General features: G+C 41.9%; 1 protein-coding gene across 1 annotated transcript; it reads right to left on the bottom strand.

Annotated features, from left to right (window-relative positions):
• Positions 1 to 19,412, bottom strand: nid1a (nidogen 1a). Its single transcript, XM_083922650.1, has 20 exons — positions 19,144 to 19,412; positions 15,052 to 15,354; positions 14,747 to 14,973; positions 14,147 to 14,451; positions 13,865 to 14,005; positions 13,082 to 13,333; positions 12,598 to 12,798; positions 10,832 to 11,065; positions 10,493 to 10,630; positions 9,857 to 9,985; positions 7,438 to 7,581; positions 6,015 to 6,134; positions 5,306 to 5,533; positions 4,931 to 5,103; positions 3,849 to 3,975; positions 3,602 to 3,773; positions 2,148 to 2,305; positions 1,948 to 2,071; positions 1,096 to 1,208; positions 1 to 566 (listed from the first exon to the last, which is right to left on the bottom strand). The coding sequence occupies exons 1-20, from the start codon at positions 19,345 to 19,347 to the stop codon at positions 436 to 438; spliced, it is 3,624 nt and encodes a 1,207-aa protein (XP_083778776.1). The 5' UTR covers positions 19,348 to 19,412; the 3' UTR covers positions 1 to 435.
• Between the last annotated feature and the right edge of the window lie 415 nt (positions 19,413 to 19,827).

The following is a 19,827-nucleotide window of genomic DNA, read 5'->3' as shown; positions in this document are numbered from 1 at the left end:
CAGCATGTAAACTCATCCCACCAGCTTGTACAGACACTCGTCCTATTCCACAATAATACTTTCACAAGATAAGATAAACTAATCCAAACATGCCACAGTGTAGCACAACTCACATGAGATGATTCATGCGTTGCTGTGATGAATTTCACATTAAATTATGCATCCCTTGAGCTTTATTCTCAGTTTATGTGCACTCAGGAAAAAGACAAAAACAATAGTGTTTGTATTTACAATTCTCAACGGCAGTTGTGATTTTATAAAGGGAAATGTAAAAATGTAGATAAGCATAACACTGAGCAATAAAAGGCACGGTAAGTTCACCTCTGGATTTCAGTGGCATTTTCAGCAGCTATAGTTTTAGTAATGCTGAGTGGCTCCTAATTTGCGGTCAAAACATCCAAACAGTGTCAACTCTCAGAGCACAGCCGCCTCCTTTCAGTACCCGCTGTCTCTCTCCACACAGCCCACCCCCACTGCGTTGTCGGGACATTTACAGGAGCGGCCGTTAGGGGTTGCTAAACAGAGGTGAGTGCAGCCCCCGTTGTTCACAGCACAGTAGTTTTGTCCTGGAGGAAGGAAAAACACACACAAACACTTATTAATGGGGGACATTCCAGGGTATTCGTAGAAATCATAAGCCACCATAGCAGGAAACAACAGGAAACAGCCTCACTGTTTGTTCAACAGATATATACATACTTAAATGAAACACATAGCAAACTCCAGATGTTGGAGGCCCCTCTCCCTTGACTCCACATTCCCTGGCTTTAAGCATACAGCCTTATCTAGAAGAGAGGCTGAGGCCTGGTGCTGCATAGTAACATCAGTCATCCCTACACTTCATCATGAATACTAGCAGAGTTCTTTACAGGGGTCACACAACTGGGCTGCTAGGTCCTGAAGAGTAAAAGGAAATAAATAATAAGCCTGACTCATAGGTAGCCCCCAAATGTACAAGGGTCAAGCTATTTCTAGGAATGGCTCCGTAGTGGGAGTGGGGGTCTTTTCTCACCAATTGCTACATATTTTTTGGACTTCAAGAGCAAACATTTTTAAGAGGAATTCATGTTGCACCCTCCCAACTGGCATGTTTACCTGACGGACACTGGGCATAGGCTGTGGCGATCCCGTATATCTTAGTCCGTTTCTGAGGCTGGAACTCGTCTGACTCCTTGCCAGCATAGCGGTCCACGGCAACCACGGCATCCCTGTTGTAAGCACGATAAACACAAGAGTTTAGCAATCCGGGGATTATCCCAGTTTGAGAAATGTTAGCGTCCTGCCTCCCTGTGTTTTGTATAAAGTCTGTCGAGAATGAGTAAGGGTCAGGGTAGGTTTCTTAGCCATAACTGACATAGTTTGTGCGCCTCCCCCACCACCACCACCTCTCAACCTTCTACGGCGTGGCTACAGCAGCCCTGGCAAGATCAGAGGGAGGCCCTGGGTGGGTCACTCACAGACGCTAAGGCTGAGAAATTGCAAGCAGCTGCCACTTTTTAAGATGCTTCCTCACCCCACATACACACACAAATAGACACCCCAACCCCCGCATTTTCGCAGTGGCTAACATACAGAATCAGCCGCATGGGAAGAAAGCTCCACAGTCTTCAGAGTGGTCTGGAAGAACATCAAGGGACCATGCTTGAAGTGTGGGGAGTTTTTTCACCTCTGACCTAACCTCTCCTTCCTCTACCTTGACAGATCTGGGCTCTTACATTGCACAGCGGACTGTGGATAAAGGACCCATTATGTCCTTTATGCTAAAAATCCAACTATGCAAATTGCATCAAGATACACTGAACCACTACCACTAAATATGTGTGTAATATTAATAATAATGTAGACATTACACATTCAAACATAAAGCATTCTAGTATTTAATTCACTTAAACTAGACTAGACTAAAATAGACTTAAAAAATGTTAATGATGATAGAAAAAGTCAAACCTCTGCCAGTCAGTGTAGTAGATGTTCTTCCCAAAAGACGTGATTCCAAAAGGGTACTGAAGCCCCTCCATTACCTTTCTGCGGTCACCATGCCCAGGATGTGTGCACTCCAGTTTATGTGTGCCTACAGGTGACAGAGTATTGCTGATCACAAGGTACACATCATTTCATATGTGTCATCTGTCAGAAATCTACAGTACCTGCATCTGCCCAACAAAGCAGAGAGCTCTGAGAGTCGTAAGTCAAGCCGTTGGGCAGGCCGAGGTCCTCTTTAACCAGTACCCTTCTGTTGGAACCGTCCATGTGAGAGGTCTCAATTTTGGGTGCATCACGATTCCAATCGGCCCAGTACAGATTACTGTTGTAAAGACAGGTGTGGAGTCAGTTCACTATCAAACTCAACAGATTTTTCGATCAGAGCTTTTAAAATACAGGTAGATTTTATACACAATATTAATTAAATCAGAAATGTTACTCTTGTTGCAACAAATCAGATTTTTTTAGCAGAAGCTAACCAAAGTTGTTGCTAAGCTTCTCGGACTGACAATGTTTGATTAATGTGATAAAATTCCCACTAACTGTTATGCTTTTTGGAGTATATTTTGGGATGTATGTTTATTTTGTGTTAGATGAGAAGATCAATCCCACTCTCATGTCTGGTCTTTAAATATAGGACTACTGCCAACAGTTTAGAGTTCAGAATGAGGACTAGCAAAGGGAAACCGTCAGCCTGGCTCTGTACAAAAGGTACAAAATCGCCCTAACAGCACCTCAAAAGCTCACTATGTCACATTTTATATCTTTTTTTGTTCAAAGGTGTAAACATTTTGGGTTTTAGGCAAGGCAAGGCATCTTTATTTATACAGCGTATTTCATACCAAGGCAACTCAATGTGCTTTACATAAAGACAACATGTTTTTTAAAAACAGCAAAAAAACAAAACAAAAAGTTAAAAGCAGGAGCAAAGAAACACATTTTAAAAAAGGAAAAGAAAAGAAAATAGATAATGGTTAAAGTTATTAAAAAGAGGTCAGCTATAAGCACATGAAAAGAGAAATGTTGTTAACCTGGATTTAAAAGTGCTCACAGTTGGGGCTGATTTCAGGTCTGCTGGTAGTTTGTTCCAGTTATGTGCAGCATAACAGCTAAATGCTGCTTCACCATGTCTAGTTTGAACTCTGTGCTCCACTGACCTGAGTCAGTAGATCTCAGAGCTCTACTGGGTTTATACTCGACTAACATATCATTCATGTATTCTGGAGCAAAACCATTCAGTGATTTGTAAACCAGTAGCATAACTTTAAAATCGATTCTGTAGCTGACTGGGAGCCAATGTAAGGTCTTAAGAACTGGGGTGATCGGATCTCTTTGTTCTGATTAAAACTCAAACTGCAGCTGTTTGATACTGTTACAGTAGTCGAGTCTCTTGGAGATGAAAGCATGAATCAGTTTCTCCTGATCAGTTTGGGACATAAAACCCTTAAGTCTGGATATGCTCTTAAGTTGATTTGGTGACTGATTTGATATGGCTGTTGAAGGTCCGATCTGAGTCTATCAGCACGCCAATAAATTTGCGTTTCAAGTTTTCTCATTCGCAGTATGATGAAGAAACAATCTAGTAAAGCGTAAAAGTTTGATGTGAAACAATACACACCCATTAGGAGGGTCGGTGATAATAGCACGGGGGTTGACAAGACCAGAGTCTATAATGACACGACGCTGAGACCCGTCCAAAGAGGCCACCTCGATGCGGTCCTTCACAGAGTCCGTCCAGAACATAGTTCGTCCCAAGTGATCGATGGCGATACCCTCTGGACTATCCAGATCTGTTAAGAGGTTACATTTTGCGCATCAGTCTCCTGATTCATGCAAGAGTGAAAGATAAGTGGTAAAACAGTTACCTGATCGAATGACTTCAACGGGCTCTCCTCCCTGGATGCTAGCCTTGCTGATTGAGGGAGATGTGATTTCAGTCCAGTAGACCATTTTCTCCACACAGTCATAGGCCACTCCGATGATTACCTTCTCCTGCCGAGGGGTGAGCAACCAACAATCTTTGAAGTGCACTTTATTCAAACAGCAGTGCTCAGGGATAAAAACATGGAGCAGATGTTGGGTTTTTTAGCCATTAACGTCTAGACATGAATCCAAACAAACAAAGCCACACACTCCGCATGAGCCAGACCTCTGACCAGCTGCTTTGAAAATCAGCGTAACAAGAAATGCAGATCGCAATTCCAAAGATGTCGGGCTGATGTTAGTCATTAGCGTGAATGTCACCATGTGCCTCAAATAAAGTGCAAGCAGTGAATGCACAAAGCAGATGAGGGAAATGGCAGAGCTAGAATGCAAATGTTATTCCCAGCTTGTGTGAGAAATCCAAACATACTGTAGCTTCTTTTTTGGTCGTTTGTTTGTTCGTATAATCTAAATGATCACAAATTCCAAAAATTCCTGACTTGACTTTGTGCCTGAGATGAACTAAGAGTTAAGACTACTCACATCTTCATTGTGATTTATTTACTTGGACGTGCTTATGGTACAGCTGTGATATTCTAAGATCGTATCAGCATTTGTCTGTCATGAACAGACATAACCCCAGGAAAATATTCCCTTTTATATGTCATAACTATATGGAGGCCCTGTTAAGCAAATGAGAAACTTTTTTTTGGAAGGTGAATTTTTGTTTTTATCAGTATCACAGATGAAAAAAGAAAACGTAAAAAAAACATTGACACAGAAGAGAACACAGAAAATCATTTTGAAAATGGTTTTCCAAAACAAAAATCTCACTTGCCTCTCAGGGCTTCCGTATGTATTACCAAAGATCTTTTCATACACACAAAAGTTCATTAAAATGTCACAGAAATTACAAATTTTTGTAATAGAAATACTGATTGAAGACATGTTAACTTTAAACAATATAACTTTAAAATAAACTTTAAAACTTCTCTACAAGACACGTTTATTTAGAGCAACTTACAGGGAGATGGAGGAGAGCCTTGGCATCGCCCTTTTTCATATCATAACCTTCCAGCGGCACATGCTCTATCCTGCCGCTCTGGGCAAACAACAGGTGTGTTCCTGGAGGCAGGGGGTGGACATCTGGTCTAGTGGTGGGCCCAACAGGTGGTCGCACACCACCGTTGTCGATACCTATCGGAGACAAACACTGAAAAATCAGGGGTCTCGTGGAGAGGAAACAAACCTAAATCAGTTTTGCAACAGACAGGTACTTCTGTCAGAATCCCTACTCAAAATGTAGATTAGTAGATTATTATTAGTGTCTGTGGTTGCTCATTGGTCATGCTTATTTGGTCTTTTGTTGTCAACCATTTAACGCATTAGATTTACTCACACATTGGTCTGCTACCAGGCCCAGAGCGAGTCCCAGGGATCTCCTGCCCGTTCCGGTCCACGCACCAGCAGTGTCCTGTGCTGCCATGGCACTGCATGGGTTCATAGGCGCCGTTCTCGTCACACGTAGGGATGTACTGTCCAACCGGAGGTCGGGGGCCCCGTGGACCAAACTGCGTCCCACTTTGGAGACTGTCTCTGTGGGTCTCACATTGCGTTTTTGTCCTCTCTGGAGAGAAATATAAGTGAATGAGCTCTAGATTAGCGAAGACTGATACCCTGCAAAAATGCCTCAAACATATTCATAAGCTTCTTTAGATCTCCTTTTGTCTCCTGCTTGAAATTCAGCTACACAAATCCCTCATAAGGCATGACAAATTCATTTTGCTATCCAGAAGACAATGAAAAACAGGTTCCAGCTGGCAATATACTCTGACAAGGAACTAATTTCCAAACACTCCTCTTGCCCAAATGGGAGGAATAAAAAATGCTGAGAATGAAAATGATCCTTTTTTTTTCTAGTCTGCACCTGAATCAAAGAAAACTATTACCAAAACGTTCTAAAGTCCCACGACTTCCCAAAATAAGTTTGCAGGAGCCTGAAAGTTACCGGAGCGGATATAAAATCAAGTTTACTGACATACTGACACCTATGAACTGTTTAAGTAAGATATTGGGTTTGCTTGTCAAAAAGCGACCAAAAGACTTACCTGGAGAGCAGTAGGTGCCGTCACCATAGTAACCTGGCCTGCACTGGCAGGTAAATGATCCCTGAGTGTTATGACAGACAGCGTCCTGATGGCACCTGCCTGGTTGGCACTCGTCTATGTCTTCAGGCAGAAGAGAAGGGGGTGTTAGGACAGAGGAGAATCAGTCATCAACTGTAGAAGCTGAAATATTTCCATGCATGTCCAATTTTCCGTGTCCTTTTATGGTCAGGGATCTACAGTGTGATCTGGGTCGTTCTGTGCGCAACAACATTAAGCAGAGGCATGGAAAGAATGAATGAATGAGGGCTACTGAGGACCAGCCAAAAAAAAACTACACACCGACTCAGGACCTCCATCTGCTTTTCATGTTTCACTGCTCAATCGCTGCAGATGTATTATGTAAGCCACCTCACCTCCCCCGGCCCATAGCAGATGGTTTAAAAGTCATAGCCTTAAAGTCCATGTAATGGATTTGAAATCTGGACTACTTGATTTTCCATTTAGCCCGTTGACTAGAAAACCTTGACGTTGCTGCCAACCATTTTCAGAACATGTCACATGATTTTCAATAGAAAGAAAACCATGCAGGCAGTCGTTAGTTTCAGCACATTCCTGTTTTCACACATGATAAGGCAGTTGCAAAGAGAGTAACAAAGGTTACTCTGACACTCGAGATTTGAGGATGAATTTCCGACAACATTTTCATTGCCAGAAGCTGCTTAAATCCCAGCACTCTGTCTTTGTCAGTCATATTTTTCCTCTAACAACATTGCTCAGGAATGCAAAGCTTTTTGACAGCCAACTCTCAAATGTCACCTTCTCCTTGCAGACAAATATAAAGCCTGGAGTGTGCCAAGGGTGTATAATATATAGGCTTTTATAGTTTAATTATAATCAGTTCAATTAATTAAATTATTAAAAAAGCATAACCAATGCCTATGCCATTCTTTCTCCTTCTTAATTTAAAGAAGGCTCTATTTAATTTAAAGATGTATAAGCAGTGTGCTACAGGAAAATTATCGACTTTCAACCCGCAAAACAGCAACAGGGTCTCTGATTGGCCAGTAGCTATGAGTTCAGTCTGGCCAATCAAAGCTGCTGCTATATGGCCCCGGATGTCATTCATGTGATTTAGGCACACTACATGTCTGTGTGGTGTAAGGTAGTGGAACAATCTTAAAACTTACATAGATTGAATGGCTACAACAATTAGTAACTGAAATATACAAAACCACTGATACAGTCCTGTACAGTAAGTCTAATGCTATGCTAATAATGCTAAAGCTACATACTAAAATTAAATAGTTCTGTTATACTAAGAACGCTGTATTTTACTGTGTTTGTAACCTACACACTGAATGCTGTTTTATTCCTGTAATTATTCTTCAGCACAAGCATATATTGAGTGTCCCTAGAGCAGTACCTTGGCAGGTTCTACCATCTCCTATGAAACCTGGCAGGCAGGAGCAGATAAATGATGAGCCTCCAGTGTAGCTGCACTGAGCACGCTCAGGAATGTCACAGGTATGGGTTCCTTCTTCACAGGCATCCACAGGTCGATTAACCTCTGAGAAGGAGAAATACTGTTACTTTATTTTGGTACAGAGCGATTGCGATGAGATCACGATATGTTCAGAGTATGTACAAAATGATCAGATATCACACTGAACTATTAAATAGTTTAACATTTGATAAATCATGTTACAATACTTTTGGTCATATTCTATCTTAAAGGGAATGTTCTACATTTTGGGAAATGTGTTTGTTCACTTTCTTGAGTGATAGATGAGAAGATTGATACAACTGTTGAATTTTAGAGTACCTAACAGTTTTTGATGCTATATAAATACTCTGAAACAACAAAATCCTCAATCCACAGATGGTCCACATGATGTTCCAGAGATGCCAAGAGCGCAGATGTGGAGGACCCGGAAGAGCTGAGTAATCTGAGTTTTATCAGGAGGGGGGCTTAAAGTGAAAATTCCAGCGTAAAATCATCCCAGGGTCTTTTTCGGCAAATTCAGTCATCAAATAAGCCATTGAGACTATTTTTTTCATCTATGAACTATTTGCGGAGATTTTCCAGAGAAACGCTAACAGCCTGCCAAGGTTAACACGGATTAGCTTGGGCGGCAAATTGAATGCATTAAAACATCTTTTTTAACCACTAATACTGGTCCAAATAACACCAAACCTCTGCAGTAGCATGATAAGAGTCCCTACACATTAACTGAAGCACTAACAATGTAGTTAGTGAGCACAGAGTTTATTAAAAGAGTGTTTCGAAAAACTTATCCACTGGCCCCGGTCTGGTACCTCCTCCTCGTAGTAAAGTCCAAATGCAATCCAAAAGGAAGGAGCCCATTGATGATTTATTCAATGTTGTGGTTTGTGGCAATTTTTTTTAAATATAAGTTAATAATAGATGGTAGAAGGTTTGGAAAAGTCCATGACAGAAGTTTTCCAAAACATCATGCAAGATCTCATGGGGCATGGGGCGTGTGTTGCCAGAAGACAAACAGCATAGCAGTGAGTGCAAGCACTGGGAAAGCTGACTCGCCTCCAACTTGAAGTGAAGAGAGACAGAATGGTTCATGTTTGTATCTTCCCCGGCTGCGAAACAAAAATGAAAGCTTACAACCCAGAAACTTTTCATAGGCTGCCATTGCGGTACGATGACCGTGCTCTGATAAACCTGTTGTTTATTGTTTTGAATCTGGACATTGAGACGCCGAACGAGGCGCTTAGGCAGAAGGATTACCGTGTCTGCAGCAAACATTTGGAAAAGGACCACTTCATAATTCCTAGAAGAGCTTCTGACTCAAAGAACCCAAAGAAGGCGTGCTTGAAGAAGAATGCCATTCCACGAGTTCAGCAACTGGCTACGGACAGACTGGAGGTAAAGATATTTCACCAAACTGCCACAAACCACAACGTTGACGTGTTTTGCTAGAATAAATCATCAATGGGCTCCTTCCTTTTGGATTGCATTTGAACTTAACTACGAGGAGCTGGTACCATGGCCAGTAGGTTCGTCTTTGGAAACACTCTTTTAATAAACTCCGGGTTCACTAACTACGTTGTTGGTGCTTCGGTTAATGTGTAGGGACTCTTATCATACTACTGCAGAGGTTTGGTCCTATTTGGAGCAGTATTAGTGGTTAAAAAAGAGGTTTTAATGCGTTCAACTTGCCGCTCCGAGCTAATCCGTTTTAGCATTTAGCAGCAGAAGGCTGTTAGCATCTCTCCGAAAAAAATCTCCGCTAATAGTTCATACACAAAAATAATTGTCTCAATGACTTATTTGGTGACCGAATTTGTCAAAAACGACCCTGGGATGATTTTACACTGGAATTTTACTTTGAGCTGCTAGAAAGAGGGTGAATACAGGTATATTCAGACAGACAATAAGAGACAAATAATGTGTTTTTTGAACATTAAAGCATGTCAACATGTTCTAGTCGGAACTCAAAATACTAGTATGAACCTACAAAATTGGCATAATATGTCCCCTTTAATAAGGGAGATTTAAAGTGGAGAGTTGTGAAAGTGGTATTGATCAAAATGTTGAACTGTCCTGAAGTGGTGTGGTGGGTGTAATATTTGACCTAGGCCTGATGATCACACACACAATGCAGACCTAAAACCTAATCTCATTGAAATTATAATTATAGTTCAAAGTTGTAAGAGTGCACTTGCATGTGTTTAATCTCCCTCACTCTGGTCTACTTCATATCTTAATGCATTTTATTACAGTTTATGTCTGATTCTGTACATCCCAGCTGCCAGGTTGGATTTCCGACATAAGTAACTGTACCTGGCAGCGCACAAACACCACTTACCAACGCAGGTCTGCCCATCACTGCCGAACTGATAACCATCGTCACATTCACAGCGGAAGGTTCCGGGCTGGTTGTTGCAGATAGCGTGGGAGCCGCAGATCTGAGGATTCTCTCTGCACTCATCAATGTCTGAAAAAGAGAAGAGCCAATTACCATATGCTAATAACTACAACATTAGGGTCGTGTTTGAGTTTGAGGCTCTGAAGTCTGGATTTGTCAAATCAGTGTCCTTCATTATCAGATGGAGATCAGAGGAGAGAGCTTGATTGGGTTTCTTAATTACAAATGTTTCAAGATAGCATCTGTCTGAGATACTTCCTTCCTCTTTCTACTGTATGTGCCTCAGAGCTCTTCCTGTCTGGTCTCCAATGCAAAAGACTGGTGGTTGTGTAGCGCATGGACTGCAGATGAGGACCACAGTAGATATATGTTAACCGGGTCTGGGAGTATGGGAGACTTTGTTTACCATGTGGAACTCCCTTTGCTAATTGGTAAGATTGCCCAGTTCCCCAGGAAGGAAGGCTTTAGAAAGCCTGGGTAAATTAAATGATGTGTGTGATTTATAAGAAATACATGGTGAGAATCTTTATTGCCCCAAGCAATAGAAACAAATATTATATCATATGTCATTCTTACCATAACATGTGCGGCCATCGCCGTTGAAGCCAGTAGCACACTGGCAGGTGAACTGAGTTTCCTGTCCAGGTCGGCACACAGCGTTGGTGTCACAGCCGTGTCTTCCAGTGAAACATGGGTTCTCCTGTGGCTGCCCTCCTGAGAATTATGGGTTCATTTTAGGACAGTGTTACCACTATCATCAATTTATCTGATTCCAAGAAAAAAACTATTAACTATTCAACAAAAGCATTTATTTTTAGTAAAACTGTCCTTGGTCAGGATGTTATATATGGTATTCCAGGAAGGAAGTGAGCGCAGGTCAAAACAGGAAGACAAAAATAATCTCCATGACCTCACCATTGACATCCCCGATCTTGTTGCTCATGGCGAACCGGATGAGTTCATTATTAGCATCGTACATGACAAAGACCTGGTCCACGCTGAGCATCTGTGTAGGCTTCATGTCTTTCAGAGATTCGCCATGCTGGCAGCTCTGGAAGGAGATGCTCTGACGCCACTGGTACTTCCTGGTATCAGTGGAGCCATCAGGCAAGCTCACTACGTATTCCCGAGTGGAGGATGAAGTGATCACTGTAAAGTACGATATGCAGTTAAGAAACAAGTAGATGATTTCTCAGCTTCTTAAAGGGATACTTCAGACTTTTTGAAGAAGGGTCGTATCATACTCATTTTTCCGGCCTACATCATAAATGTGTTTATTTATTCATATGTAAATTCTACCCTTTGTTCCTTTTCAAGAAAATTATCTGTGACCTTGTCGTACCAACTAGACGTCTTTTCCAAGGACTTGAAAAGTGTCCTCTCAATGGCCAGCAGAGCTAGGCTGCTGCGACAGGCTACTGTGAAGTGTGACCGCCTGTGAGTGTGAGTGTGAGTGTGAGTGACGGGGGAAGAAGCTACGCAGCTGCCGCTGCTCGTTTGGGAAAGAAACAGCAGAGTGACAGAACAGAGTCGCCAAAAACCACGCAAGTCATTTTAACAAAGTCAAAGTGGCTGGGGATCGGTAAAGTCTCCGGATCAGTTCAGAACAACGGAATGAAAAACTTGGAAAAGGATTCCGCCTCAGACAGCTCATCCAATCATCATGCAGAAGCCGAGCTTCTGGGCCAGCCCACTGTCCCATAGACCCCCAGAGACGCTGAGCGTCCGATGGGCGGGAACAAGGCCCAGTATTTATCCAATGACCGTCTAGTTTGGCTGCAGTGGAACAACCCGCTCTACGTTTACCCAGTGAAGTCAGTAGAAGCTGAGCGTCCTACTGTGTAAAGCGCTGTGACGCTGTGGGGATGAATGAGAAGGAAGTTGTGCCGGTTATCTGTGGTAAGTAGCTGATTCTGAACAAAAGATGAAGGCATTCTAGCGTGTATTTAGTCAATGAAATGTACACAGCAGTACATATTTAACCACTTTTTTTTTTGTGTGACATTTTTTGCAGTCTTAGAGCAATCACCACTGGGTTGAGTGAGATACTTATCCCTATTCAGTGTACATGCCACCAGTTTGGAGAAGCAGGCAGGAGGACCGGCATGAAAGCTAAGCAATGTACTGTGTGGACGGGGGCAGCAGCATAATGATTTTAGCCACGTAAAAAAATCAAGATCACTTTAAATGTTCACTGCATTTAGAATATTTTTAAAGCTTTATCTTGCAGTCAGACAGCCCTTTCCGACAGGGAAGCTTAAGTCGTTATATCCATCAATATTCTTTTCAAAGCTACCACACTCCTTCGACAAAAACAGTAATGTAACTGCGCAGTAGTTGCTGGTCTACAGATGTTTCAATCATTGTATTATTGTGTGATTTTGTTGATATTATAAAGTGTACACTTAAAATTATATTGATTTTTTTTAGGTGGCTAAAATACGCATTGCTTAGCTTTGGTGTCGGCACTTCGGCCAAATTCTCCAAACTGGGGGCTTGTCGACTGCCATCTACTGTAGGTAATACACTGACTATAGATAAGTACCTAATACAACTCCACTTGAAAAAATCTGAACTATCCCTTTAATTGTTTAGATATGATTACAAAAACAGGTGCAGAAACAGGCCAATGACATTTCCATCAAAAAACAAAGTGAGTCTCTGTTCAAGCTGTATCTTACAGTTGTTGCTGTACTGGTAGATCTCAGAGTAAGGGTCGACCTGCACAGTGGAGCCACGAGGCACCTCAGGGACCCGACCTTCCATGGTGGTGCTCACCGCCAGGTGGTCGTGCTCATCGATCCCTTTGAACTCCTGTCTGATGGTAAGCTTCTCATTCCCTGGCAAAAAGGTCACCTCAGCCTGCCGTGTGAACTCCCCCCCTACAGAGGACAGAGAAGAGGAGGTTAACTTTAAGACCATGGCTCTGGATGAACTTTGGCTCACTGCCTTCTGTCACAGCTGAAGTAGTGTGAGGGGAATTCAGCTGGACCGAGTTAGTAAAACTGCAGCTGTATGGCAAACTGCTTGTAGCAGCATTGACATTTGTTTACCCAGATTTATACTTCACTTTTGTCATTTTTTAACCAAGTAAACATGAGGAAATCAAATGAAAAAAAAGGCACATTATCAGATATTGTGCAACTGTAGAAATAATTCCCTTACCAATTATACTAAAGCCATTCTTGAAGCCAGGCTGCTCCAGAGCAAAAGCCCACCCAATCACACCACCCAGGGCCGACAGGGGCTGCAGTGAGGGTCCAAGGGTGTAAGGGATGTCACTGATGGCCACATAGGAACGGCCATCATTTACCACAACATATGAGTGGAGATCATTGCTGGTAAACTCCACTGGAGAAGGAGAGTTGCCCACATGTACTTTTCCATACACTTTACCATTCATCCTCTGTGGCTTCCCTGCAAAAACAAAGTAACGTACAATTATGAAAAGTTTCTGCACACAACAAGTGAAATTGCTAAGCTTCTAAGAGATTTTGCCCAACATCTCCACATCTGCCAGTTACTAAAAAGAACAGTGAAGATATTAAATGCTATTAAGCCAATTAAGTCAAATTTCAACAGTTTATACAGTACGTTTATGAATGCCAACCTATGAATTAGCACAGCGTGTTTTCAGACTGATATTGTGAGTATCAGTAAATGGTAACTTTACGAAGGAAACACATCGCAGCATTGTAGTCTTGGATACTAATGCAGCAAATATACTAGCATGTCTTAGTCTTATATGTGTACAGTTATAATACAGCTCAAAATTCATAGTGTTAGCTCTAGTCTCATATAATGTGACATGAAACTGTCTGAAGTTGGCCATAGAGACATATTTTTCTGCATTTTAACCAAACTTTACCGTTTCCCTGGAGCAGTAGTAAAATAAACATGCTACAGTTTCAATCTTGTTAACCACTTAAAGCCGAAGTGTAGCATTACCCTCTGCGACACACTGTATGCCATTGCCATAGAAGCCAGGTCTGCAGTTGCAGCAGTAGCCACTGGAGTAGTCCTTGCAGTCAGCAAACTGGGAGCACTTATTTCTATTGTTCGCACATGTCCCCAGGTTGTATGAGAACACTGAAAACATGGAAAGGCATGGTAAGAATGTGTCAGGAACAGCTTATTGAAATAATCTTCCATAATAAGCAAGGATTTTAAGATTATATGTCAAAATTATACTGTTATTACTCAGTTTGAACCTTTTTCCTTTGGACTCACCATCTACATTTATATCTGTGTCGTCCACCACCAAGACTTCTTGGTTGTCAGGCTGATGTGGTTGGTATTGAACTGGATGGACTTCGATCTGCGCCCCTTCTGGCTCAAAAGGAGGGTACTCCTCCTCTTGGCCATTAGTATACACAGGCCCCCTTGCATCAATGGCCTCCTCATCACCCTCAGGGGGCCCCTGTGGCGTGGCCTCGGTGGGCAGGTCAGTGACCTCACCTGGAGCCACGTTGGTAAAATAGGGAGAAGTTCCAATCTCGTACACCCATACACCCCGCAGGCCAGAGTTGGTCTTTCTATGAGGAGAAATTAGGCTTTTACAGTCACTTTTCTTATCAAGGGTTGTGTCTAGATGGTAACCCTAGATTTTTGAAAAACTTGCGAACACTCTGGTGAGACTCTTGATCATAACCCCAAACCCTTACATGAGGTCTATGCCTAACTTTAACCACTCGAGGTCACTGCCTAACCTTAACCATTGGAGGTCAACGCCTAATTTTAACCATTCAAAGTTAACCCCTAACCTCAATTATATTGCAAGACTTGAGAAAATCTTATTATTCCTGTGCTGACAACATTTGGTTGACTTACTCTGGTAAAGCCCGAATGGATGCCTCGTCGTCAGTAGTGGTGCGGTAGTATGGCCCCTGACTGGAAAACAGGAAACCTTGGACCAAACCTTTACTGAAGCCAGCATGCATGATCAAACTGTTCCCTTGTACAGACGTGGAGGAAAACTGCATCATGTCTCTTGCATACAGGACAATAGCGTATGATGCAGTTTCCAGGGATGCAATAACCAGCTGGAAGGTGTTTCTCTGTGTAGTAAAATATATGAGAGAATGTAAATGACAAGTTACACCAACAGATCACTTGAATAACCATGTGACGCTCACCTTCTTCTCAATGCCATCTCCTCTACTTTGAGGTTCATGGGTGGCAACATTATCCCAGGTGATTACCACAGTTTGGGTGGGGCTGACTTCGTCATCCTCTGGGAAGGCCCTGTTGATGTAATGGGCTGCCTGAGTTAGGGCATCAGGACTGGAGTCTTGACGAAAGAAAACCTTCCCTACACCATCACTTGTGTCCAGGTCTCCCAGCAGAGCTGCAAGCATGCCAAATTTAGGGGGCATATTGCCAAGATATGTCGACTCTCCTCTTGGCTCTGCTGTGGCAACAAAACCATTGGTGTTGATCTGAAATTAAAAGTTGAAGTTGGTAATGGGGATAACAAGACATGAGATGATTGTAGCACTGTATGACTGTCTTTATAATAACTAGGATAATAACACTTGAATAACAGTTTTACAGCAAAGGCAAACCCAGTCCAGTCTGACCCACTTTGATCTTTATTCCAGGCTCATTAGACTAATGACCTGAGTCAGCTGCTATGTCTTACAAAAGCGCTAATGAACAAACAAGATGACATTTCACCAATTTTACACACTTAAGGTTTAACGTGAACACATGCAGGGCTTGTAAAAAAGAAAAGCTGGGTTTATGTCAAAAACATTCACACACACACTCACTCTGCACATGGGGCTCCTTCACTTCCTGACCAGGGGAAAACAAGAACACTATTCCTGGCCTGGGCCACACTGTTTCCTGTCCTTGCCCCTGACGAGCAGCCCCAGCGAGCCCAAAGATTGTACGCTAATCTACATTACAGTAACTTCCTGCCAAAATGCAAGATAGGGCTGGGAAACTGATCAGTGAATCTGATCTCATAGATGTAGTGAAGAAAGATCGTTAAAGGGATAGTTCAGACTTTTTTTGAAGTGAGGTTGTACGAGGTAGTTATCCACAGTCAGTGAATCACTTACAGTAGATGGCGGTCGGCACACCCCCAGTTTGGACAAGCCGACAGGAGTACCTACACAGAAGCTAAGCAATACACTGTGGATGGAGGTATTCGTTCAACATATATTAGCCACCCAAAGTTTAAGTTTGCATGAGGGAACTGAAGCCCTTCTATGGCTCATCAAAGCCACAAGGCTCCGTAGACAAAACAGCTTTTTTTTAAACATGGCATTGCTGGTCTACTGCTGCCTCTATAGATTAGTTGGTTATGTTAAGGGATAGGCAATAACAAAACTAACTAAAGGAGGAGTGGGTGGACCAACAACTCCTGTGTTCTGCAATGTAAAATTATTGTTTTTGTCAATGGAGTCTGGTGGCTTTGACGGAGCATAGATAACTTCAGTTACGCCCCGCATAAACTTAAACAGGGCTGTCTGATGGCAAGGTTACGTTTTTAAAATATTGTATTTATAGCAACTGATATTGATTTATTTATATTTTTGCAAAGGCTATTTTCACCCAGGTACATATATCAATGTATGCTATTTTCACTTTTTTTGTCTAAACCTAACCATGTAGCTTTGTTGCCTAATCCTAACTATGTAGCTTTGTTGCCTAAACCTAACTATGTAGCTTTGTTGCCTAAACCTAAATGTAGCTTTGCTGCCTAAACCTAAATGTAGCTTTGTTGCCTAAACCTAAATGGCTTTGCTGCCTAAACCTAAATGTAGCTTTGCTGCCTAAACCTAAATGTAGCTTTCCTGCCTAAACCTAAATGTAGCTTTATTGCCTAAACCTAAATGGCTTTGCTGCCTTAATCTAAATGTAGCTTGATTGCCTAAACCTAACTTTGTAGCTTTGTTGCCGAAACCTAAGTGTAGTTTTGTTGCCTGAACCTAACAATGTAGCTGTGTTGACTAAACCTAACCATGAAGCTTTGTCGCCTAAACCTAAGTGGCTTAGTTGCCTAAACCTAAATGTAGCTTTGTTGCCTGAGCCTAAATGTAGCTCTTTTGCCTAAATCTAACCATGTAGCTTTGTTGCCTAAATCTAACCGCATAGCTTTGTGGCCTAAACCTAAATGTAGCTTTGTTGCCTAAACCTAACTATGTAGCTTTGTTGCCTAAACCTAACTTTGTAGCTTTGTTGCCGAAACCTAAATGTAGCTTTGTTGCCTAAACCTAAATGTAGCTTGATTGCCTAAACCTAACTTTGTAGCTTTGTTTTGACGAAAACTAAGTGTAGCTTTGTTGCCTGAACCTAACAATGTAGCTGTGTTGACTAAACCTAACCATGAAGCTTTGTCGCCTAAACCTAAGTGGCTTTGTTGCCCAAACCTAAATGTAGCTTTGTTGCCTGAGCCTAAATGTAGCTCTTTTGCCTAAATCTAACCATGTAGCTTTGTTGCCTAAATCTAACCGCATAGCTTTGTGGCCTAAACCTAAATTTAGCTTTGTTGCCTAAACCTAAATGTAGCTTTGTTGCCTAAACCTAACCATGTAGCTTTGTTGCCTAAACCTAACTTTGTAGCTTTGTTGCCGAAACCTAAGTGTAGCTTTGTTGCCTAAACCTAACTATGTAGCTGTGTTGACCAAACTTTACCAGGAAGCTTTGTTGCCTAAACCTAAGTAGCTTTGTTGCCTAAACCTAAATGTAGCTTTGTTGCCTAAATATAACCACATAGCTTTGTTGCCTAAACCTAAATGTAGCTTTGTTGCCTACACCTAACTATGTAGCAGTGTTGCCTAAACCTAACTATGTAGCTTTGTTGCCGAAACCTAAATGTAGCTTTGTTGCCTAAACCTAACGTTGTAGCTGTGTTGCCTCAATCTAACAAAACTGCGGTGATAATAAGTTAACAAAATTTGAAGTTATATCCCAGGCTGGATTTGAACCATTGAACCGCCATCTACACTGACAATGAATTAGGACCCCACTTCCAAAACCAAACTATCCATTGAAGGTTAGAGGATGCCAGGGCTTTGTGGGATATGAATCACACTAAGGAGGAGATGATAAAACCTTGCAATGATTAGAGAAAATGTTTTTTTCTATAACCATGTCTGGTGTGAAAAACATTACTGCTCCCCTTCAGGGCACAGACAGATCAGGCTAGACTGGCTCATAAATGAAGAACAAAACACTCTTTAGGCCATCTTGACTGCAGTAGAGAAATATGTTTGTGGTGACTGATAAAGGAATAGCTTGGAGGTATTCAGCAGCGAGACCCCCCAAACTGAATTAATAAGGAATTCAATATTTATTCTCAACCTCAGGCTCACTGCACATTTCCTCAAATAGATTTGCACCTTGGGTGAGATTGGACATGTAACAGAAACAACAAATATAAATTCACTGTTGTTGTTACAAAACAGAAATGATTATTACTGCTTCCAATAATCATCAAGTATAGACTACTGACTTATAAAAAAGACCATAAAATTCTTGGGCAAATGTTTAGTTCCTGCCTTTTACATCAAATACATTTTGTATATAATTACTCTGTCATGGCATATTATCCAAAAGCAGCACAATTAAAACAGAGATGCAGCACTTTTCTTTGAAAAGGAGAATCCCAATGAATAAAGGGTTGTTTGTCTGTCCAATACAATGGGACAGCTTTTAGCAAAATGAAGCTTTGCCTTTTTTCCAACTCATTTAAAAGCTCAACATGGTAATAGCAAATGATACACGTGATGTCTTTAATAATTAATTAGGTCACAGACTAACCCCTAAAGTCACCTTTTCGCCATTTACACACTGTATTGGAGAGCCATTTTTAACATTAACTGGTTCATATAAGCATCTCTCCACATAGTTATGAGAAATAGACTCATCAGTAAATGTTTTTGTTGGATTGCAAAAGAAGTACTCTGGTCTTGTGTCAACAGTGAAATGATAACCTCGGGGGAAGCTGTAAGAATGCGTGGACACATGCATTCCACAAGATATAGCAGCCTCTGTGATAAGTAAATCAATATTTACAAATACTCCAGAGCATACCCTGCCCCACATACATTTGGCAACTTCCAGGTATTGTTTAAGGTTGTAACTACTGACCCCTTTCACGTACAACGTGTATGCGCAATTGCGCAAGATCGATGGCCAGCTTACCCTGATCAATAAACCCCACGCGTTTGTATCGAAAGGACAATGATAGTGTACCAACTTATGAGTTAACTTACAAAGATGCTGTCGAAAGAGCCATCATAAAACAACACAGGCTTGTCCAGTTGAAGTCGGTGCGTCTGGTCATTCCCTGCTTCCAGTAACTGGTCCCTTACGCTGGGACCGAAGGGGAAAAGCTCTCCCCGCGTTATGCTCTCCACCGACGCCACAAATACGAGAAAACTCGCACAGAGGAGCCATCCTTGCTCCTGCCAACCCATTGTTCTTGTTTCAGGAGCAGTTGAGTAGTCCTGAGGTTTTCCAAGCCAAGTTAGCGGAGAGTGACGCACAGGCTCCACTGAAGAAAGTTCAGTCCGAGTTTGGGGAAACGTGGGGCGGAGTTGAGAGGGGCGCTGAGAACTGCTTTAATATAGCACTGGAGAGAGAATTGAGAGGGTAGCCTATACTTTTCTTTTCATTCTGTTACCTAAACAAATACCTGAAGTGATGTGGTAATGACTGAAGGCAGGCATGCTCTGGGTCACTTCATTGGCACAGTTTACCAGACATCTGCACGGATGGCGTTTGGCCCACTTTGAAAACAAAACAAAAATGCAGTGATAAGGGTTGATTGAGGACAGAAGTAGCCGCTGAGGTCAGTTTCACATCACATCCCTTGATTTAAACTCTGACTTGCAACGTGCCAATATTGCCAATACAGTGGAAAGCAGCCATTACTGTTTGGATGATAAGGTACTATA

The sequence above is a fragment of the Echiichthys vipera genome, assembly GCF_963691815.1.
Source record: "Echiichthys vipera genome assembly, chromosome: 11".
Classification (NCBI taxonomy): domain Eukaryota; kingdom Metazoa; phylum Chordata; class Actinopteri; order Perciformes; family Trachinidae; genus Echiichthys; species Echiichthys vipera.
The sequence above is the reverse complement of the archived record's forward strand: the minus strand, read 5'-3'. Positions and strand labels throughout refer to the sequence as shown.